Source organism: Neodiprion virginianus, chromosome 6 (genome assembly GCF_021901495.1).
Source record: "Neodiprion virginianus isolate iyNeoVirg1 chromosome 6, iyNeoVirg1.1, whole genome shotgun sequence".
NCBI classification, from domain to species: domain Eukaryota; kingdom Metazoa; phylum Arthropoda; class Insecta; order Hymenoptera; family Diprionidae; genus Neodiprion; species Neodiprion virginianus.
In genome coordinates this window covers 4,785,854-4,809,193 of record NC_060882.1, presented here as the reverse complement: position 1 = coordinate 4,809,193, position 23,340 = coordinate 4,785,854, and the positions used below count along the sequence as shown (strand labels likewise).

At 35.5% G+C, this 23,340-nt stretch overlaps 3 protein-coding genes across 11 annotated transcripts in view; 1 reads left to right on the top strand and 2 right to left on the bottom strand.

The window, feature by feature from the left end:
* Window positions 1–3,795: 3,795 nt before the first annotated feature.
* On the bottom strand, window positions 3,796–5,646 carry LOC124307139 (elongator complex protein 4). 2 transcript variants are annotated; one of them, XM_046768564.1, is made up of 5 exons: window positions 5,272–5,646; window positions 5,162–5,223; window positions 4,483–5,096; window positions 4,150–4,362; window positions 3,796–4,069 (listed from the first exon to the last, which is right to left on the bottom strand). In XM_046768564.1, exons 1-5 carry the CDS (start codon window positions 5,313–5,315, stop codon window positions 3,956–3,958), a joined length of 1,047 nt encoding a protein of 348 aa, XP_046624520.1. In that variant the 5' UTR covers window positions 5,316–5,646; the 3' UTR covers window positions 3,796–3,955. The 2 variants fall into 2 exon arrangements, with proteins under 2 accessions (XP_046624520.1, XP_046624519.1); XM_046768563.1 differs by having other exon boundaries at window positions 5,162–5,197; window positions 5,265–5,645.
* A 408-nt stretch (window positions 5,647–6,054) lies between these two features.
* LOC124306705 (uncharacterized) lies at window positions 6,055–11,587 on the top strand. 2 transcript variants are annotated; one of them, XM_046767611.1, is made up of 5 exons: window positions 6,055–6,273; window positions 6,393–6,539; window positions 6,717–6,794; window positions 7,204–7,561; window positions 7,769–11,587. In XM_046767611.1, the coding sequence occupies exons 1-5, from the start codon at window positions 6,136–6,138 to the stop codon at window positions 10,147–10,149; spliced, it is 3,102 nt and encodes a 1,033-aa protein (XP_046623567.1). In that variant the 5' UTR covers window positions 6,055–6,135; the 3' UTR covers window positions 10,150–11,587. The 2 variants fall into 2 exon arrangements, with proteins under 2 accessions (XP_046623567.1, XP_046623566.1); XM_046767610.1 differs by having other exon boundaries at window positions 7,204–11,587.
* A 2,786-nt stretch (window positions 11,588–14,373) lies between these two features.
* LOC124306706 (protein kinase C and casein kinase substrate in neurons protein 1) overlaps window positions 14,374–23,340 on the bottom strand; it is a 52,534-nt gene continuing 43,567 nt past the window's right edge. For 3 of the 7 annotated variants that reach the window (XM_046767613.1, XM_046767612.1, XM_046767614.1), the window contains 10 exons: window positions 19,622–20,013; window positions 19,159–19,347; window positions 18,570–18,590; window positions 17,848–17,859; window positions 17,048–17,274; window positions 16,817–16,937; window positions 16,219–16,329; window positions 15,393–15,562; window positions 14,893–15,053; window positions 14,374–14,807 (listed from right to left, as the gene is read on the bottom strand). In XM_046767613.1, coding sequence (XP_046623569.1) covers window positions 14,695–14,807; window positions 14,893–15,053; window positions 15,393–15,562; window positions 16,219–16,329; window positions 16,817–16,937; window positions 17,048–17,274; window positions 17,848–17,859; window positions 18,570–18,590; window positions 19,159–19,347; window positions 19,622–19,984 — 1,488 coding nt within the window. In that variant the 5' untranslated portion in view covers window positions 19,985–20,013 and the 3' untranslated portion in view covers window positions 14,374–14,694. The remainder of the gene's footprint in view (window positions 14,808–14,892; window positions 15,054–15,392; window positions 15,563–16,218; window positions 16,330–16,816; window positions 16,938–17,047; window positions 17,275–17,847; window positions 17,860–18,569; window positions 18,591–19,158; window positions 19,348–19,621; window positions 20,014–23,340) is intronic. The other 4 variants (XM_046767619.1, XM_046767615.1, XM_046767616.1 and 1 more) reach the window with 4 other exon arrangements.

Sequence of the window (23,340 nt, the reverse complement as noted above, 5' to 3'; positions counted from 1 at the left end):
TCGGGTAATACCTGGAATAGTAATGAATATTTTTAGTATAGGAACACATCAAAAATATTGTGTAAGGATTAATGTAATTAATCAATTAATTAATAATGTAATAAATTGTATAAGATTATTCATAGCTACTGAATATGTGCTTGCACGAAAAATGAATTGAAATAATTTATTGTAAACGTGACAAGTTTGTAATATTTCAGATGAAATATAATTACAATTGCCATCAAATATTATAAGAATAATAATTAATTAATTAATAATATAATAAATTGTATAAGATTATTCATAGCTACTGAATATGTGCTTGCACGAAAAATGAATTGAAATAATTTATTGTAAACGTGACAAGTTTGTAATATTTCAGATGAAATATAATTACAATTGCCATCAAATATTATCAAAGTGTTTTACTCACCCAGCACAAATCCTCGTCCACCTCCGACCACCTTCAACCACCTCAGGTTATACCTTGAATAGTAATAAATATTTTCAGTATAAGAACAAATCAAAAATAATGTGTAAGGTTTGATATAATTTTTTCATCGATATAATCTACCAGAAAGATTATGAGAAGATTATAAAGTTATAGAAATTTTATTAGCGGACTGACAGCTACCGAATTTGGGGTTGCGCGAAAAACGAATTGAAATAATTTATTGTAAACGTGAACCAGGAACCACGGAGCGCTTATCCAGGAAGTCGAGAAATTTTATTAGCGGACTGACAGGTACCGAATTTGGGGTTGCGCGAAAAACGAATTGAAATAATTTATTGTAAACATGAACCAGGAACCACGGAGCGCTTATCCTGGAAGTCGAGAAATTTTATTAGCGGACTGACAGCTACCGAATTTGGGGTTGCGCGAAAAACGAATTGAAATAATTTATTGTAAACATGAACCAGGAACCACGGAGCGCTTATCCAGGAAGTCGAGAAATTTTATTAGCGGACTGACAGGTACCGAATTTGGGGTTGCGCGAAAAACGAATTGAAATAATTTATTGTAAACATGAACCAGGAACCACGGAGCGCTTATCCTGGAAGTCGAGAAATTTTATTAGCGGACTGACAGGTACCGAATTTGGGGTTGCGCGAAAAACGAATTGAAATAATTTATTGTAAACATGAACCAGGAACCACGGAGCGCTTATCCTGGAAGTCGAGTTTCACCGCGTAGCGGACCCGAAGCGCGGGATCCGGGAGGTTGAGAACCCGAGACTCGAAATTTGCGGAGCGCGACTCTCATCCGTCCGCTCTACTGCGCGGTTGTTACCAGACTGAGGAATTCGGCTAGCTGATTTTGAATTGGTGACGTCACTTTCTGAACGTCCGACATCCGAACTATGGTTTCGAACTTTGATACTATGTATGATGATGTATGATGTACGATGTATGATGCATGATGTATGATGTACGATGTATGATGTATGATGTATGATGTATGATGATATGATATGATGTATAATGATTTTAGCTTTCACATTTCATACAAGAAATACACACCTTATCTCTCCTGCCGATTCCAGACTCAAGCGGCCAGGCCCTTCGATGGTCAGCCGTTGACTGAAGATATATCCTTCAGTGAACGGGTCGGCTAATAACGCTGCCGTTCTGCGACAGTTGGATGATGAAAAATTTCGCTCGTATCTTCCAAATGTGTGTTGAAATACACTCGAAGTGTCAAAAAGCGTCGTTCTTTCTCTCCCTATCACCTTTCTAGGTCTTTAAATCACTACGCAGCGTTAAATACCGTCTCATATACGAAGCATCCATTTCATCGCGTTCAAAATTAGCGCATCCGTGATGTATTACAGTTACTCTGAATTTTTTTCCATCCGAATACTTTTCGAAAAACAATTCTGCTCCTCCACCCAACGCGGATACTTTACTTGCGACCAGCTAAAACAGCGTTTTGATTCTATACCTATGAAAATTCAAAATCGAGAGAGCAAATGAAAAGTTGTTGGAATAATTATGAATACTAATGTTATGGAATACATCGAGCGCGCGTCGAATAGAATCCCATTTCGAAATGAATAATTCTTCTCTTTTCATATCATAGCTAATCTAGTAATATAGGTAAATAGGATGGTTGGAGGTGTTCGGAAATGGTAGGAGGTGGTCGGCGCTGGCAGAAGGTGATAGGGGGTGGTCGATAGTGGCCATTGATGGTCGGAGGTGGCAGGGGGAGGTAGGAGGTGTTCGAAAATGGTAGGACATTTCAAAAGTTAAAGTTGACGATGATCCGGTGCATCAATTTTATCGTTACAGATTTTCTTTTCCCATGAGGCATAGAGTATTCAATAACGATAATGCAGTCCTTAAAATTCATCATTCATCTCTGTCTGGAAAGCTAATTCGCAAGGCGTGGTATTCTAGATATGTCAAAACTGAGCTAGCGGCACGTGTTTGCATTGTTAGAAAAATACCCGTACTCTACATACACTGTTTCTAATCTTTTGCTACATTTGGTTTAATCCCCATGCTTCCACAGCACGAATAGTCGGAAATGTTTTTGATTATCCATAATAAAATAAAAGAAGTAACAAAGCTTAAGTTTATTGTTAAAGCTCTAATGAATACATCAAACTGCGGTCGAATCAATTCATTTATTATTTGCACATGACCTCTGTATATTTGATAAATTATTCCTAAATACATTGAAACATATGTATTTATAATGAAATATCATGCAATGGGCTGTGTAAACTATAAACTATAATTTCTATCGAATAGCTGCTTTTATGTCAACAGGGCTTTGAGACTCAGTTCAGTTCGTCCTCCTCCTCGTCCACCTCCGACCACCTCCAACAATCGCCAACCACCTCGAACAACCACCGATAACCACCTCGGGTTGTACCTGGAATAGCAATAAATATTTTCAGTATAAGAACACATCAAAAACATTACGTAAGGATTTATATAATCACAGGTTTTGTTTTTTGGCTGTAACTTTCGATGCATTGATCGCAGCGTATTGGAACTGCGCCCAATCGATTTCACTCGCAGAATTGCGTCGGAATAGTGCCACAATTAATTTATTCCAGCACTTTCCAAAATCGCGAAAATTTTCGCCAAAAATCCAAAGGGGTTAGCCTTACTTTCTCTTCATTTTTCGACTGAAAATTTTTGGTCTCAGATTCGATTCGTACGACCATTTTCTGACTAACTGGGCCCCCAGGAACTCAGAAAACGCAGCGAAAAGAGCGTAGGACCAACAGCAGAGAAATGACGCACAAAGGTCTTCGTTTTTCGACTGTAACTCTAGATCCGTTGTTTGCAGTAAGTCGAGAAATTTTGACTCCGTAGAATATTCGTGAATCTATTACAGCGTATGTCCAATCGATTTTCATGACTCAGCGCTCACAATCATTCATAAGTAAGCAAAAACTGCCGGTTTTACTGATGACAGCGTTCACGATCCTAAATTTTGCGATTGTAGAATGTTGTTAAATTTCAAGTGGACAAACTAACCGAAATACATTTTTGTCGTGTTTATGGTAGATGAACTCATCGCCTCAAACAATTATTTTTCTAAACTCTACTAACTTTAGTCTTGTAATTTATTCGACACGTCGCTATATTATTTATCAAGTGAAAAATGAAAATATACGGCTGGAAAGAACATTTGTTTTGAATTTGTTTCTCTTTAGGTTGGTGGCTTGATCATAATTATTCCGAAGGAGAGTCATTCTGAACAAGTTCATGCACTCCATATATAGACCATTACTTTTGCTGAGTAAAAAATATCTTACATCACAGCCCTTTATTGTGAAATGACCACGCAATCTGAGCTTAGTTTATTAATCATAGTTTATTATTCATCTTGTTTTTAGCTCGAGAGCGTCTCCGAAGAAATTACAAAATTATTTTGATAAATTATCAGTATATACAAAAAGTGAAAATTTTTTCTCAATGTTAGAAACTTTCAACTTTCGCCACCCAAGGTAACACCTCAAAAGTCCAATCGACTTTTTCTTGCCCCACTGCTACAGTCCCTAGCTAATGGCACAATTTCGTCTTGTTCCCTTTGAGCAGTACCTGGCAATTCCGGAGGTAGATGTAGCACCTGAAACAAACAGTTCCCTATTCTAAAATCGATTCATTCACTTGAATTCCGGAGAAATTTCCAAATTCATGTGTATGCACCTCAACAACGAATTTTTTCCGACGAAGCTTAAAAGCAAGATCCACGGATTCTGGGTAATGGGGTGCCAAGGAATTCAGCGCTCCCAACTTCCGGATGTGTAATAGGCCGTGATAATCGCTGAATATAGGATTCGCCTCTTTAGCTGATCCAGCAAAAGACTCCAGCCTCAATGCTATGTCTGACAAGTGTTCTGTCCGCTCTACCACTGCATCCTATGAAAGAATAGTTCATCATGTAAATATTATCAAGACTCCAAACAGCTGTAGAATAATGTTATGAGCATAACCAAATGAAGCCATGATCTATAATTAGCTCCATAAATGTCAACGTACGGAGTTGTCAAAGTGATGAGCTGGAATTGTGACCATAGCAACCGCATATGCGTTCCTAAGAAGAGATTTTAGGCAATAGAAGAATTTCAAAAGGTCACCGGTCATAGTTTCTTCTCTCTCATTTAACCAGAGTCTTGAACCCAAGGAATGAATTGCTATCCTAAGAATATTTCTTTTTTCTGGTTCGCTTGAAATTGAGAATTGGCCATCTTTTATGCTTTCCTGAACAGTTTTTAGCAGATCAACATAAGCATTGTTTCCAAAGGATTCTGCCGTGTATCTCACATCACTTCCATCCCAGTGTTTGATGCTGGCTGCTTCTACAATATTCTTGTTGATAGTTTTAGTGAGGTCATAATAGTGTCCAAAGGGCTGTCCTCCTGTTGGTGAGGTATCGATTTTCCTCATATTTTGGTATCTCCAAGCTATTTGCATCTTTTCATCCTGTGGCGGTGGACAGGTGATTGAGTCGACCGCAACTGCTGGCAATTCAGCCACAAGCTGTGTTGGTTTCAGATCCTGGGATGCAACAAGAAGCTGGTGAGAGGAAACAACACCCTCCGCCATGAAATATTTGAGAATAATTCTACCATAGCTGCCATAGGTATCCTCCTCTGTAAAATGTAATTCTCATAATTAATCTTGACTCTGAAATGTCCTTTAAAAGGGCAGAACTCACCTATGAGGATGATCGTTCCCACGGGCAGACCACCACCTGTAATTATAGTACAGTTTCGAAAACTGTTTACAGAGGTTTGAGTTAACCTTAAAAATATACAAACCGATTACATGGTCCAATGAAGGAACGCCCGTCGAAACGAGAAGCTGGGCATTCTGGATTGAAGGCTTTGTTCCTGGCACAAAAGGGATTTTACTTTTAGCAAGCTGAATACTACTTGTCATGATTTGCTTTAGAAATATTCGAATCTTATACGCGTGCTAGTACAGGTTATGAACGATGAAATCAGCCTTGTATGAAGTACAGATACATCATGAAAATTCTGAGGAGGTTACTTCGAAGGTAAAAACGCAACCACAAACGCGGGAAAAGCGAGGTTTCTATTGGTTAGTGCCACATGTTACTCCATTTCAAGTTAATCTTCATTCCAAACGGCCTTTTCACGACACGATGAAATCACAGGTGAATCGGGTAAATCGCATTGGATTCTCGGTATGAAGCTGCGCAAATGTTAAAGTTGGATTCTGCGCAACTCGATTATTCATCGTTGAGATCCTGAACGAATCAAAATTCAAATCCAGCCGCATCTGAACGTACATTCTATTGCATATTATCAGGCGTTTCCAACTGTGTCAACAATGAAATGAATGCTGAAGTTGTTACTAGTCTGTTTTTACTTATTCCGATACATGAATAGTCTTCAATATATTAATTTTATAGATTTCAGTATTATATAAGATGAAAATATGTGTGTTATACGTCATTCAATTTTTAGACATTAATATGTTTAATCAACTATGCATGTATGGTATTGTAACTTTGAAATTTGAAACTGGCGCGTCTCTAAGGCGCGTCGATTGTAGAGACGATGCAACGCCCCGCCATCGCACCGCAAGTGCGTCACTTCAGTCTAATTCTTGGGTTTTGATACGCGGTAGTTTGGGGTTATAATTCCTGATCAAAATCAATGCAAAATGTCAAATAAACGAAAGATATTTGACGTGGACACCAAGTGTCGTCTCTGCCTCGGAGACGAAGGTTACATGAGTTACCTTTTCGAAGATACACTGCTTCCAAAAGTTCAGAACATAACCAAGTGCACCTCGATCATTGTATGTTGTATATATCCACTCACTAAATTGTAATTCTATAAAATAGCAAAAACTCTGGATGTGGCTTTACTCGCTGAATGCATATTGAAAAATTTAAACGAATCTTCAATTTTCCACAGATACGGGAAGATGATGACCTACCTAACAAAGTCTGTCACCTCTGTTTATATAAGTTGGATATGTGGAACGAATTCAAGGAACAATTCATCAAGTCGAATGAAGTGCTGCTCGCCCATTTGGATGCTAGTGAGATCAATGATTCCACCGTAAGTATCTATTCACCCATATCATGGAAATAATAAACATACCTCTCCTATTTTGACAAAGACAATCAAAATAAACTTAACGCTTGACTCAAACATCGTTGTATGTTATTCGCGTACAACTCCTGCGTAACAAAATAATTTTTTTATAAACTGAAAGTAGCTATTCGTCTCTTACAGCTGGAATCTAACAATTCTAAGAGAAGATATGGTTTACAAGCAAGTGAAACGGAAACTTTGTCTGAAAATCCTGGCACGGTGAGTGGTATTGTGCTGGAGATTTACGTTCAAGTTGGCAGCCGCATGGTTACTTGCTGCTGAGTAACGCTCATGTATTTAGGCTGATCGCAAGTCAGCTGCGGCTGTTAACTTCTGCATCTCCAAGGGACCTTAACGTTTTCGTTTACGTATTTCAGGTTTCCCAATACTCCTTATTTGTCACTTCCTTTCTTATAAAAGCAGTAAAAACTAATAAATAGAATTACACTTGAAGTCTAATCATAAAGTTTATACTGCTACAATTCATATCAGATATTTCAAAATCTGACTTTAACACAGTTACTTTCAGTCACGTTATTTTTGGATCACGTGATTGTGAAAATTACTAGGCTCTAGTTTACTATATCAAAATCTTGTCTGCTGAATAAGAGATATTTTTTGTCGACAGAAAAAAGTTAAGAAGATCAATATTCCAGTGGCACCTCTAGAGTTCACAAGAGTGGAATATGTTACTGATCAATCTGAATTAAGGGATATGTTTATACCAGAGGATGATCCAATAACTTCTAGCTTCAAAGAAGATACAACGATGCTAGATCAAAAATCATCAACGCCCGAACATGATAAAAGCGAGAAAAATAATCAGGTAGAATCCAAATCTCAGGAATTGGAACTCCATCCAAAGCCTACATTGGTTCCTATGAGAATTAAACATTTTGGAGGGAGACGTGGTAGGACTACTGCAAAGCGAAGAGCATCAACCAAACGATGGGTGGCGAGGAAAAAAGCTCTTCTGGCTGCTACGGGTAAATATGCTTCGGATACTGATTCTATTATATCAGATAATGACTCGAAATTATCACCAGTTCAAAAAGCTCGCGCAAAGACAAACGCGGATAAAGAAGTTGTGAAACAAAGGAGATTAGCTAAAGCTTTGAAAAATTTAGAAACAGATATGAAAGGTGAATACGGCATTAAATACGATAGCGATGCAATTTTAATTCCTCAAACAGATTCCGGAGTGAACAAACACAAAACAAGGTATCAAAAGAAAATAACGCTTGAGAAAGGTTCAACGAGTGACGCAAGGAATGTACAAAACTCTGCAAGAAACGAAAATAGTACTGAAACAAATAATGAGAAAGAAGAAGCTGCGAATGAAAAAGAGAACAGCTGTACTTTAAACGAATCAAAATTGAAGGAACACGTTCTGCACTCACAATCTAAAACAATGGAAGGAAGCAATGATAGTCTAACCAACATGTTATCTATCTTTAACCCACAACCAATTAAATCCGAGATTGAAGTTGGAAATGCTACTTACATTGTAACGTCAACACTGGTCCTCTCGGAACATCATTATATAAAATCTGATTCGAAAAACTCTTCTCTGGATGGTAACGGCACAAACATGGATGAAAACAGTCAGGAGCGTAACACAGATATCATCGATGCTGTACAACTCCGAAGAATAAACCCAAAATCAATAATTGATAATGACGACAAAAGAAATGTTGAAAGGTGTTTGAATATTGAAGTTGAGGGTACAGAATTAGAAGCCTTGCAAAAGGTTCAGGCTGAGTTAGCTGCTTTTGTTGAAAAAGATATGAAGGACAGGCTATCGCACAAGGATGTACTACCGTGCACTGACGAAGTGAATAGCAAGCCAAAAGACTCTTTCCAAACATTGGATCAGCAGCTGAAAGCAATTGTAGAAAAAGCAATTAGAAAGAATATCGAGACATCTTTAAAATTGAAAAAAACTCCCTTAAGCAAGGTAACAACACTTCATAATCAAAAATCATCAACCTTTTCACCAGCATTTATCAAAGCAGCAACACGTTCAAAAATATTCCAACCTAAAGTCTTGCTTATGAGATTGGATATAAACAAAGTAGGGAAGAGGTATAAAATAAATAATTTCCCATCCATGGAAAGTCAAAAATCTAACAACTCGTATATTGAAGATGGAAATGCAACTTACAACGACAGACAGAATGACTCTCCACTACAATATCGAACGTTCAAGCTAATGCCTGTTGAATCTGATGATACTGTGAATTCAGACGATCGAACTGTAACTTCCACTCCAAAAGAAATTCAAAATAATTTGAATTCGATCTCTGAGTCTCCAAAAACAAGCGAGTCCCAAAGAAGAAAATTATGTGGTCCTAGAGGTCGTAAGAATTTCGCCATATCTGATGAAGTTCTAAACGCATTGCGCAAGAGACATTTTGATGACTTGTCTAATGTTAAACAAGTTAAGAAGGCAATTTGTGAAACTGTCGAATGTGATACAACAACCAAAAGTTTACCATTGCAGCCTGTAACTGATAAATTGGGAACAAAGAGAGTGAAGTTTTCCACAGATTTTGAAAATCAATGCAATATCGAGGAGGAACTGAATCAATCTAAATATTCATGCGATACCTGTAAACAAAGTTTTGCTACCTTACACGAAAAAGAAGAACATACCACATCTCATAAGACAGTTTCATGTATTGACGCTGTTCCAAAACCTAAGAAACGACGTATGATGCGCTGTAAGCGATGTCACGAGGTAGTTGACGCAAGATTAGTTAGAATCCACACTTGCCGAACAGCGAAATTTCACAAATGCTACGTTTGTAACTCAACTTTCAGAACAGAAAAGTTGTTGGTCACCCACCTGGAGACTCACGACGAATCAGAATTTAATATTGACAACATTGAGTCTGGCGAAAGTAGTAAAAACGTAGTCAATGTTACTAGTACCCAAGGAACGGTAGCTCAACGTGCAGCTGATTCGAATACCATAAGTATAGAGCAATGTGAAAAAGAAAAGCCTGCAACAGTCAAAGAGATATACACATGTTTTGTTTGCGATAAAAAGTTCACAGACCAAGAAATACTAAAAGACCATCTGCAGCAGCATTGTAATGATGAAAGCGAAGAAGATAATGGTTCTGGGAAAGAAGAATATCAATGTGCAATCTGTGGCGATTCGCTGGATAATGAAGATGCCCTGGAAACTCATGTGGAAAAACATCTCTGCGATGACCAAGACGACAATCCGAATCTAATAAATATAACCAGCGAAAGTGATAACAAAAAGTTGGAGGTAATGTTTAAGTGCGAGCAATGTACAAACGGATTTACATCCGAAGTATTGTTAGCCCTCCATATGCAGTCTCACGAAGAAGAGCTCGCTATAGCGAAGTGGGAAAAAGAATCGGCAGGACGGTCGATAATACGCGAAGAATTTCTCTGCGCTATATGTGATGAGATATTTAAAACTGAAGCAGAACTTTCGGAACATGTTGATATGCATAATGGTAACGCTCACGTTTGCTTCTTGTGTGAGAAACCGTTCCTCACTCTTGAAGACCTTCAGGCACACGTTGAAAGTCATTGAATAGAATGTACATAAGCATATGGATGATAAATTTTTTCACTAATAACGTGATTAAATTATACCAAATACAAGGGTGTCTTTCAAAAAGACCATGTTTCCTGTTGTATAATAGGCAATATGTATAATTATCAGTGCATGTATCACCTTTCTAAGGATTTCAACATTGCTTTTTCACTGGGTTGTAGTACAATCTATCACGTGATAATTTTTTTTTTTTATTCTTTTTCTTCTTTTTAATTTGCTTGCCATTCAACATTTCATGTCAATAGCAAATTTGTGGAATTGCTCACGTATTGCGCGTGAATTTATAATTTTTTGGTATATTGGTATAATGTATTTTTACTTTTTACAACTGCAATAGAAAATGTCATCTCGATACAAAAATGGCCGATTCATGATGTTTGTTCATCAAGAAAATCTTTCATCGCTTTGAATAGATATTAACAGCAATAAATATTTTTTTTAAAAGCTGCTAAAAAATTTATCCATTAAAAATTCGTTGATTTATAAATTATTGAATACAGAACAACTTATTCTTATTCAAGTAATTGAAAAACTAGAATTCAGGAGTGAATATCATATACAAAACTTTCGAAATTCTTGGAAACAAGTAAAATAAATTACTATATACATTTCTATGTTCTTATATTTTTATTGTTTGATATTTGTTAATATTTCAAGCTTGTAATTCGTTAATTGTTTATACAACTCATAATATTAATTTTTTAGATTGAAATGGTGTAACTTTTGATTAGAGATTGTTTCTCTCACCGGCACATCTAATCGTATCCGTACACAAGTTTAAAAATAGTTTGTCAGTTTGTTATTCAGTGAATAAAACCACTTGTGTCGAATTTAGTAAGGTTTTTGAACGTCAGTTCTCAATTTCGTTCTCGTTAAAAATAATCTAACGCGAAAACGAGCGAACCAACTTATGATTTGCTGTGAAATACAATTTTGAAATTGAACATCAGTGAGTAGATGAGAATGAAAATTTGATAAAATGTAATTACATCGAAACACCATCGGACGCATTTTTAACGGAAATGAAGAGGAATAGACGCAATGGAATCTTACCTAAATTTATGACAGCTGCATAAATTCTCTCAACACAAGTTCAGTGTTCATTTTTCATTAATTTCGTACGAATCCACTCCATTCCTAGAAACAATTAACATTTTTTGAAGATATTTCATCTGACGTTAAAATTTCATGCATAAAATTTGATCTCGATTTTCCCGGAATATTCTTCTCTAATTCATGTGCACGGCTTGTTTATGCAGCGTTATTTACTTTTTGCCCCGAGTATATAATATTTTCAGTCATTTTATGATGCGAGAATAATAATACATATTACGAACTTTAATCATGAAGGACACCCCCATGGGATTGAAATATGCGCTCCAGCGGATCAAACAAAAATGCAAAAAGTAATTGACAAAAAAAAAAAAAAAATGCCGTTAGTTTAAAAGACAAAAGAAAAAAAGAATTATGTATATGTCCACTTAATTGCGGAAAACAAAATACGAGTATATTATTTGTGAATAATAAACTATGCAATGTCGAGTTGGATAACAATGAAAATAACTTTCTTGAGTATAAAATACTGTTGGATAATAATTAAAATGACTTTCCCAAGTATAAAATACTGTACTCTAAAGTTTAAGGATTCTTCATCACTATTATTTAACTGATATAGAAATAAATGATGCGTGTTGATTTGAGTGACGGTTACCAACTACAGGGTGTATCCGTTCTTTGTCAAAAAATATTTTATTAAGCTACATACTATTTTTAAATATCATATGTAATATTGCCAGCGAATAGTAAAATGAAGATGATTAAAAATGAAAAGCTAGTTGAAATAAATATGTATAAAGTATATATCGTTTGTTCAGATAATTTTACTTACATTGGAATAAATAAAAGTTATCAAAAATACTCACCCTAATTTCATTTTACTGCGTTCATACACGAAAAGATAAGCATACGTTAAAACTCTGACGAGTCAAAGATTCATTACATGTCAGGCATTCCACCGCAAACCGACCTATTTTATTTTAAGTATTGTGTAATGTACGAAAAGACCATTGTTTACCGAGGTTTAGATTTTTCGGATACTGGGTTTCATTTTTACTGCTTCGAGAAATACGAAAACCCAATTTTCGGAGAAATATCCTCAGTCAATTGGCTTCAGATTTTTCTCATGAATTCTTTGTTGAGAAACAAAAATTTTGAAACTAAGGTGGAAGTGGGCAAATTTTTGGTTTAGAAGCTATAGGCTTGAACGACAATCTAGTCGTTAAAACGTGATAAACCTCAGATTAAAAATAACATTTATAAGCAAAAGAAAAAAAACGCCGATGGTGAGGGTCGGACATAGATCGGTTTGGGGTGAAATGGCTTGTATACATAATTCAGATGCGATTCAAGCCCCGACATTCATCCAACACCATTATTTCACTTCATGATAAAGTTTAATGTATTTATATCATCTTATTTAAGACAGTAGTTATTTTGAAAATATATTTGTATATATCTATATATATATTTTTTTATATAGGTCATTTATTAGATATACATTATAATAAATTTTATACACAAACTAAAGCCTACATAACAACTTCATGGAATTATATAATTTTTTTTTTTTTTTTTTTACTGACAATATATAATTTTGGTAAACTACCGAAATGAACGTGTTATATTAAATCGGTCGCGAGCTACATCTGAAATCCTATTGCTTTCTAGTTTATTTACATAAATATATATATATATATACCTTTTATCGTATAAGGTGTACTTTGTTCACGTAGAACAATCAAAGATTTTTCTCTTAATTTTTTTTCATTCTGTTTCCTGTTTCTGTACTTCTAATATTTGGCAACTATATGCGTCGTACATACGGAACGATAGCGACTACAGCAAAAAGAATAAAATTAACTAAACATTTCTCAAGTTCGGTGATATAAGATTTTGGTCATTTTGTTTTCTTATATAAACATGAAATATGCAGAATTATCTCTGTTTTCAGAATCAGCTTGTGATTGATACAGATAATCGCATGGGGATTTGAATTTCTAAAGTAAATTGAATCCCCGTTTTCCCGTACCAGCTCGTATTTTTTTTCTTTCTGATGCCGGATTCAACAATTTTACCTTTGATCATCGATCTTTTTGTTTACGTACCTAGACGGGAAAATAAATTTATGAACGTGATTGATTAAATGATAAGAATCGCACAACACGTATAGTTTACGAGAATATTATGAAAAAATTACATAGATACACATAGATGCACCAGTATAAGGTGGAATATCGAGTTCTGGCCGAAAAAAAATATTGTGTATGCATTTTACAAGGTATTATTCATATCAGCAAGAATATGCACTGGCCAAAGAACACGACAGAAAATTTTAAACACCCCTCTGTACCTCCGTATTGGAGAGAAAAAAACTATAACTATTATACGCAAATTATATTTCGATATCTCAAACGTAACCGAATAATATGATACCTTTAACTATCCAAATGAGCAATACGTTCCGGGTTTACTTGTACTGGAAATCATTTTTGTTTTCCTTGTGTTCCGTTCATTATCTCGTGTAATTTAATTCACTTCACTTATACATTCCTGTTATACATAATAGTTATAAATCATTATAACTGATGCACTGCCGTGCATTTCTTTTTTTTTTTTGTTTTTAAGTATTATATGTACAATGACACCACTTAGATAGACGTTAGATTTTTAATATAACAATAAATTAAATATAATTCTCATTACTGCTGCCAAAACGTCCTTAATTAATAAAACAATAATAATAATAATAATGATAATAGGTAATAATAAGTCACGAAAGATATGACCATAAATTCAATTATTTAATTATTTTTTAAACTCTCTTCAAGAACCTAGAAATGGCATTACACGCATCACTGCCCAAAATTTTTTCCACATCTAGTAGTGGATTTTTTTTTTTCACTACCCTGCTACCTCGAAATAGTTCAGGAAAAAAAAAAAAATTAAAACAAAATATAAAACACAAAAAAATATCATTTGAAAGTAGATCCCTTCTTCGACGAGAGTCTATCTGCAAATATGTAAAATACCTATCAAGACGAAACAAGATAAATTTTTTGATTTCTCAAAAATTATCAATTTTACAAGTTACAGCACATCCAACCCTCACACGTCGGCATTCAGAAAGTAAAAACGAACTTGTAAAATCAACAAAGTATATTGTTTCCTTTCATATAAAATATAAACAACCTTTCGGCATCGAGGAATCTTAAGAGACATATCGATTTGACAACTTGACACGAATTTCGTGAATAAAAACATTATGTACTTGATACGTTCTCCTTCTCTCGGCTCCTCACTAACTTCACACCAGAAAATGCATTGAAAAAAATGCCAGTACTCCCCTGAACATCGGTTGCTATATTTATTACCAATTAATTCGGCATTAATCAGCAACGATTCTAGGCCGTTGGTACGGCTTTAAATTTTATCAACGAATCAATTTGGTGTTTAACTCGTAGATTACTGAGATACAAGGTCTACGTAGTTGGCAGGATACAGTCCCACCCTACCGTCCTTCCTCCCCTTGCACCAACCCTGCTCGTCCTCGTCTTCCAGTTTCTCAAAAACGTCACCTTTGAACACGATGAATATCCGGTAATAAAACATCTCGACGAGTGAATCTCCCATTTTCGTTCAATCTCAACGTATTCATCGTACCTTGTTTGAAGCTCAATTCGTCCGCTTCGGCACCTTCGTAATCGTATAACGCTCTGACAGGGACACCAGGTTCCCCATTGTCGACTAGAGGCTCACCACCATCTTCATCCCATTCTTCCTCTTCGAATGGATTAGATTCTTGTTTTACACTGGTTCCATTTCTACAAGTTGTAAAAAAACAAACAAACAAACAGACATAAAATAAAAAATAGTTACATAGCATTTTATACGTAAATTAATAATTCCCGTGAATGTTTATCCAGTTTGAGAAGATTATTTTTAGTCTCGATCTAATAGACTACAGACTGTAAATAGATCCTAACGATGTGCGAACAAGTTTAGATTCTATACAATTTGAAGAAATTCTTCGGTATAAATACTTGTCTTGTTAGTCTCTAATTGTAGGAAAAAAAAACACTGAATGAGATGCATAAGCAAGTGTTTCTTTACTTATTTTTTTTTTTTAATTATTATTATTATTATTATTATTATTCACTGACGTGATAGTCGCAGTCCTGTTCACTGTGCTCGTTTCATGGTTGTTCTTTTCCGAGGTTTGTTTGCTCGACGAGTTTATGGTGTCGATTTTGGTATCTGGAAGCGGTGCGTCTGTTGGTATTACTCGTCCAGCAGGTTTGGCTCTGGCTTTATGGTTGACAGGCGGGAACTCCTGGTTGAGAGGAAAAGAAGGAAAAAAAAAAGAAAAAAAAAAAACGCAAGAAAAATAACAGTTTGTTACAATTCATAACAAGCATACATTTTCTTAGTTACAGAATTTTTTTAGAATTATATATCGAACCACCGGATTTCCGGTGTTTTCGAGCTGACAATGAACTACGGCAGAAATAGAATTCTGATAGTATATATCTTTGAAATATTATCGACTTAAAGCCTTGATAATTTATACGTGAGAAAACATGTTATCGGCATTTATGTTACAAAAATTAGACTTATCAAGGGATCGTGCGCACGATGCAGTTGTCCGCGTGAATAAAAACCGAGTCGAATAAAAACAATTGATAAGTTGCGAAAAAGTTGGACAAATCTGGGACAAGCTTGCGGTTACTTCAGTGACCTTATTTTTTAATGTTTCAGTCCTTTACATTATCGTACACGATGCAATATCAATTAACTGGAAAGTGTCGTTAATACAGTCATGCTGTACCTGAACTAAAAAATAAAAATGATACCATGTGATGACGTGTTTTTGGTAAGGCGTAAGAAGAAAAAAAAAATGGATCAGGGAAATCACATATATATGTATCGTGCGAATAGAATAAACGAATGAATAAATAAATAAATAAATAAATAAATAAACAAATTTACATGCAGATCTTCACCAACAGGGCGCTGATTGATGAGAGTGATGGATCCAGCAGGTAATGCCTCCTTCGATTTAGACCCTTTGGTGATGTCACGGAACTCCTCCGTATAATCCTGCATAATAGCAACACCCACACAATCACATGCATGCATTCCAAATTTTCAGTCACTCTAGACTATCGTAATAAGTAGCTCGATGCAACTATACGGTCTGTTAGAAATAATTAAGAAAATAACTTGACACGGAATAAATAAATTACATACAACTTTGGTGCAACGTATTGACAAATAAATTAAAATAAAAAAAAATAAAATAAAATAAAAACCGGAATGATTAAATTGTGACAAATTTTACACACCGTTAAATTGTACAGGCACTTTATATATATATATATGTATTCAATTTCATAAGTCAACGAGAAAAATCGAATTCGATTAAAAAAAAAAAAAAAATACATAACATGGATATTAACTAAGGTATATAGTGGGAAAACTCAAATGTTTCAGCAAAACACGTGTGAGCAGATATTACATAAACATGCGAGCGAAAAAGATAATTTTGCGAATGGCGTTATCGCTGTGGTGTAAAAAAACGACGTACCTCAAATTGTGGCCAATTCATAGCCATGTTGACCCCGTGATTATTCGACCACCATTTCAAGTCTTTTTCGTGCGCAGCATTGTTGATTGTGTGATAGAATTCTTCGTATATTTGAGGGAGCCTGAAATTTGAAATTTGGCTCATGAACGAGCAGTAAACTGAAACCTCGAGACGTTGGAAAAGCTGTATTCATTTGAATAACCGGAGATTAGAAAATTAAATTATCATTACACCGGATCCTGTGATATGTTAAGGCATTTGTGTATTCCAAAAAGAACATCCTTGAAGAACTGCAGTCGCTGGGCCTCCATTTCTTGACACTTTTCAAAAACTTGCGTCATGTCTTCCATGTATTTAGGATTGTACTGATTTATTTCAAGAAGAGACGCCTCGTATTTTTCTTTCGATTTCTGTACCTCCTCCTTCGTTTTTTGTACACGATCTTGCATTTTTTTCACCTAGCACAGACAGAAGGCGAATTATATATCGGCGAAAACACGGTGGAGGAATTTTTTTTTTTTTCATTTACCCAGTACATTATAACGTTACATTTTCACTTGTTAAATGAAACGAAAATTTCAAATCAGTGGCAAGTCAGTAGATTTGTTTTTTCTACATATCCACACGCTCGTAACGTTATATATTGTTTAACATCAGTGAAATTGCATCGTTTATTTACACGTATACAACAGTTGCAAATTATTTTTTATACCAATGGTGCATGGGCAGTAACTAATGTTCTACCTTCTTTTTTCTTCCTCTTTCTAATTTCACAATAAGAACACAACAAGTATAAGAATAAATTCAAAATTTTCTACCAAACAAATACAATTCGACGGATGCACAGGATATATTTTTGCATATTGTAATAATAAGGTGCTCCTTGACCAATAAATGTAAATAAGTAATGTAAAATAAGCGGAAAGCAAATATAAATAAAATCCATCCATCACTATAGGAAACGTGTGTAATATACTGTAATAATTCCGAATAAGGAACATAATTGTATATATATATATATTGCTGCTTACCAACAGAGCTCTCTGCGAGGCGAAAAAAAAAAAGGATAAAATATATATATATTAAAACGCATGCAGCATGCGACAATACCTATGCATACATACAAACGCAACGTCGCCTATCTTAGAATTCCTAAGGCACTTTCGCATTCTGAGGCCCCATGCACCACATCCGCATTGTGCCATCTAAAAAGTTTCGTCGTTATAGACTTCGGAGTGTATAACGCGCGCAGTTTTCAACTAAATCTGACGCTAAAAATGTTCGATCATAAATAAACAAGTGGAGTTTAGTCTAATTTCAAAAAATTCTGAACCCATTTCCTCGAATCGGTAAATTATCTTTTAAAGTATAAAAAAAAAAAAAGATAAAAATAACGCATCTGACGGTAGATAAATTATCTTTGGTTAAATTTATCGAAAAGTTTTTTCAACATATCGCTACGATGAAACAGGCAACGTGTAAAACTGTTTACACTACTAAATCAACGTAAATAATTATTACGGATTTATTCTACAGCGACAAGGCCTATGTATTTGTATATATATGTATATTTATATACATATTTATATGATAGAATTGAAAAATAGAGCACACGTGACGTGGGGTATGAGGGAATCAATTATCGCACGTCAAGTGCACAATAGGAGAAGAAAAATTGAGAACAACACTTGACATGCATTCTTATTCGTAAATTAAACACGTTGTATGATACACAACAACACGATTCACGTACGTTTTCCGAGCCTCGGGCAATCTGAAAATAATTAACACTAAAACAACTGCTAGTCGACGCACCTTATTTTATGTACATTGGATAATATTAGTTTTTCGTTGAAGGCTTGGCGTTAAATAAGACGGAAAATAGCGCAACCCGATCGATGAACGATGGGAATGAATTTTTCAAACTGTTATTAACAAATCTGTATGTATATAAAACTGTGAAGTATAGATGTGTCAGGAATTAGTGAGACGTCGGTGTAATTCCTAATCTTATCATCGGCATATCCAAGCTCGTCGATCATTACGATTCGATAGTCATGTATACGTATGTGTGTACACATACGAGTTATCTCAATATTTCATCGTCACGATTTTGAGCTCTTGAGAAAAATTCCTTTCGTACAGCAATTCACACAAATTGACGAATGGACTTGTCACGAGGAATTTTCCTCAAGTTCAATCGAGGAATCAATCTGACCGGATTAACGTTGTTTCAATCAAAGATGGAATGCATGATGACTTAGTCATCGGTAGATCAGAATGATTATATCATCATACGCGCCTTTTAAATTATGCTACGTATAAAAATCATTTCTTCATACCTGATCAGGTGAGAGCGAACTGTCTGCGGAAGCGTTTCGTTCCATGTTGGCCGCCGTTCTTTCCGTTTTACAACTGTTGTGATACTCGGCCTTGGCTTTTTCGACTTTTTGTAGTAACTTTGCCCACGGTTTTTGAGCCTTTTTAAACGAATCTTCCATCTCTTTTCGTTCCCTCAACGTAATCATTGACTGAAAGATGTTTTTAATTTTTTTTATTCACTATTCTTTTTCAAGAAGAAATTTAAAACGATTTTTTAAAAAACGGTTCCGTTCGTTCTACGCGATCTCTGCTGTTGTTTACTATCGTTATTGGCATGCGATAAAATCAATCAATCTTCGCTTTTGCATGAAAATATGAATTTATCAAACTTTGATAAAACGGCGCGCTGCCACAGCTGCATGTATAATAATTCCGATAAATTAAAATTCACCCATCTCTGCCGTAAGTGACGAATTTTCTCACCTTGTGATAGGTGTCTTTCTGCCACGTTTTCACCTGCTGTATAATGTCGTTGCACAAGTTGTCTTTGACCCGTAAATGCAAATCGCACAATCTGTCCGACTCGACGAGAACGCCTTTCCACGCTGCTTCCGTCGTTCCATATTCGGGACCCTTTTCAATTTTGTCATTCCAATTTTTTGACCAGCTCTTGAGCGCCTTCGCGTAATTCTTCTCAATCTCGGCCCGCTCTTGTACCAAAGCTATCAAACTGTCGCACAACTTATGACCATCCTCTATACGCTTTGTCGTACGCTTATAGTTCCCCGGTTCCCAAAACGAGTCCGACGTTGCTATCAGCATGTTGTCGTCGCTGTGATGTGACATCCTAGCCTAGAGTAAATAGCCCCTTTCTCCTGGAACAGATAAAAAATTATTTCCCCTTCGAATCGTAATCGCATATAAGTATATATAAACCGTTATTATTTATAAAAGTTTGATTGACGCAGCGTATATTTAAAATCAAGGTAACATAAATGTTTCAAGTGTAACATGGAGATTAATTTTTACCCTGTTAGCTGCGAAATTTGTCAATTTTGATAAACTTAATCTCGAAGTAAACGAAATTAATTTTATACAACGCAATGTCGAGAAAAGCACATTTTCTCGTATATTGATTCGCCCCAATTTGCGAAGCCGTTTCAAGTCGTGATATAATATTCTGCAAGAGGGATATAAAAGACAAGGACGAGTGTCAGAATTATTTCTATCTTGAGGTCAGTTTTTATTTCTCGATGAACGAATCAGGTACAAAGCATCTTCTACGAATACAATTAAAATGATACATCACTTGCAATTATTTATTCGTTTTCTGAAAATCCCTCCCCGCCCCTCCTCCCCCCACCCCCCGTGCATTTCTATACAACAATCATTCAACAATTTACAAAGTATAATATCAAGCTGTATCCTGTCGATATATTCGACTACTCGCTGCTGAATGCAATTCGAACACGAATCTCGGTTGCGATTTAAACGTCGCCTATAACTGCCGATACGGTTTAGATATTTATGATAATTATATTCAATATGATAATAATGATAATGATAATAACAATAATAATAATAATAATAATAATAATAATACAAAGCGGTCCGTGCATACAGAAATGGGGGCAAAGAATGCCAATCGTGCTAACGATCGAGCAATTGTGCCTAATTGTGATCACTTTCGGTGCATTAGTTGGAGCCTATAAATGCGTAGATCTACATGTAGTATGAGGTATACTAATACTTATACAGGCAAGTCGTGCGCTCGAAATCAGTGCATTTAAGATTTGTCACCGAACAATGACAGACAGGGAAGATTCATTCAGCAAATCTTTTATGCTTGACTGGTTGATGAAACTTGAAAAGTATGGACATTATACGTATCACTTGAATGTCATTTCCGTGCATGTTTTCTGTTATATCTTCAGATAAAAAGGGATCATTACAGGTATGAAAGGCACCGCAGTGACTTCTAATTCTTCTTCTTCTTCTTCTTTTTCTTGTTCTTTATATGCACAGTGAAGAAATTGAAAGTGAACTCGACCTCAACCTCGGCCAACGGTACGACACGGCATAAATCAGTGCGTGTGCATCGCCTGGCATAAAGTTACGCGTGCCTGAACTTATTCCCCAGATCCATATATCGCAGAATTATTCGTGCAGTTCGAAACGAGGCTGCAGGCTGATTGCGCACAAGGTGAAAGAACCGACGATAAAAATACGCGTGCAGGTGAAAAGGGATAATTTCTCACAGTGGATTCAATCGGAAAGTTATAAATAATAATACACCCGTGTATGTACGTGAATGTGCGTGTAAGTATATTCATATAGGGAAACGACGATTCCATCCTTTTCTCTTCCTCTTTTATAAACATATCTCACTCTCTATAACCGACTGTAATAATAATCGTGCAGATCTTTCTCTCGCTCTGTAGTGCCAGCTACGTGTATAACTCCGGAGTTTCTTGGCCTAGCTTCACGGGTACTTTCATAACGGCATTCCGTCGAGGAGCTCGAGATTCCGGTGCCAAGAAACGTCCTTGTCTCCAGACGCATATAACCATATAAAGCAAAAGTCGGTTTTGCCGAGTCGCTGCCGCAGCGTTATGCGAATGATAACGTATACTTTTATATCAGGCACTGGTGGAAATATGAACATGAGCCGAGATCAAACAAACAATTTTTGAATTCGAAAACAATTTTCAATTGTGCATTCCTCGTATTTAGATGAAATCTATTAGAATTGTTATAATTTACCCACGAGATAAGGGAGGTATCGGATATTGATTGAAAAAAGCATCAGTCGTACCCCCCTCTTGATAAAAAATAAATAAAAATAACATCCTACTACACAACAATGTTCAAGCAAAGCAGTCGGGATAAAAGATTGCAAATAGCGGGACGCGAAGATGATTAATCGGTGTGTAACCATCCACGCCGTGCAGACGACAATATTTTCACGATCAATCGTATCGAGTGATGGGCGTTACATAGAGATTATGTATACATATAAATATACACAATCCGAACGTTAGTGAAAAAAAAAGTGACAAAACATTTGTGGAACGACGAGTAATAATTGACGCAATTATATTTCAAAGTAAAACAAGTAATTTATTTTCGGTAGACATTCGACACAATGACGAATGAGTGTATACTTAACATTGGTATCGCGTTCATGTTTTAGATCATGCGACATGGAATAAGATGTGTAAGAAAAATATGTACGTAGATATGTATTATATACGCTTTTCAATTACTGCAGCACTTTCAAAGGTTCAAAGGGACTCGCGACGCTTACCTCAGTTATTAGACGATTCTAGAATATGTCGGTGGTAAATATTATCCGTGCATCTCAAACAGCGAAACGATGGAATTTCGAATGAACATCAAGTCAAGTGCAGACTTTCCACCGCTGGATTAGTTCTCCATCCTTTCACGTGCACATGATATTTTACACAAGGCATATGTGCGCGCGAATTTCATTTACTCACAGAAAATGACGTTGTTAGATAGAAAATCGCACCGCGTACATGATGCGGTGTATTGCAAATAGATAACGATAAAAAAAAAAAAAAAGAAAAAGAAAAATACATATACTCAGGTACATTGTTGAATAATATTTCATACAGGCACGAATTGCAAACAAAAACTGTGATATTTTATGCGATATAAAACAAATTTGTAACACACAAGCAATAAAAATATTTAACCTCACATTTTCAAAGAGAATTAATAATTTGCCGCAGGCAATCCTCTCGTTATTATATGTGTGGTATCTTAGACGATTAAATACTGATAATCAACGGTTATATAATTTTTCTCGCTCACTTGGTGATGTCATTTTGAAGAATCGATAAGCTTTGACAAGTTTCACTGTCAATGTTATTATACTCGTAGTACGATCAATTAAATGTAAGACATTTATATTTCGACATCAGTTCAGCCAATAAATTGTTGCCATCAAGTTCGTTAAATATCTTAATTTGAAATTTTCTAAAACCCGTTATTTAAAGACGAATATTTCGAATATACGAATGCCGAAATATTTTCACAGCAAATCATAAAAAAAAAAAAAAAAAAAAAAAAAAAAAACAGTTTATAAGGAGATCGAGATGTTTTTCAAAAAAAATAATACACGAATTGATAGAGCACAAGAAAATTCACTCGCATCGTTTCAACGTCTTATAAATTTT

Coding starts and splice junctions, on each gene's coding strand:
- LOC124307139 (XM_046768563.1), bottom strand. CDS start 5,385: ATGACAAGTAGTATTCAGCTTGCTAAAAGTAAAATCCCTTTTGTGCCA. Junction 5,097..5,161: donor GGGAACGATCATCCTCATAG/GTGAGTTCTGCC, acceptor TACATTTTACAG/AGGAGGATACCTATGGCAGC. Junction 4,363..4,482: donor CTCATCACTTTGACAACTCC/GTACGTTGACAT, acceptor ATTCTTTCATAG/GATGCAGTGGTAGAGCGGAC.
- LOC124306705 (XM_046767610.1), top strand. CDS start 6,136: ATGTCAAATAAACGAAAGATATTTGACGTGGACACCAAGTGTCGTCTC. Junction 6,274..6,392: donor CCAAGTGCACCTCGATCATT/GTATGTTGTATA, acceptor AATTTTCCACAG/ATACGGGAAGATGATGACCT. Junction 6,540..6,716: donor GTGAGATCAATGATTCCACC/GTAAGTATCTAT, acceptor CGTCTCTTACAG/CTGGAATCTAACAATTCTAA.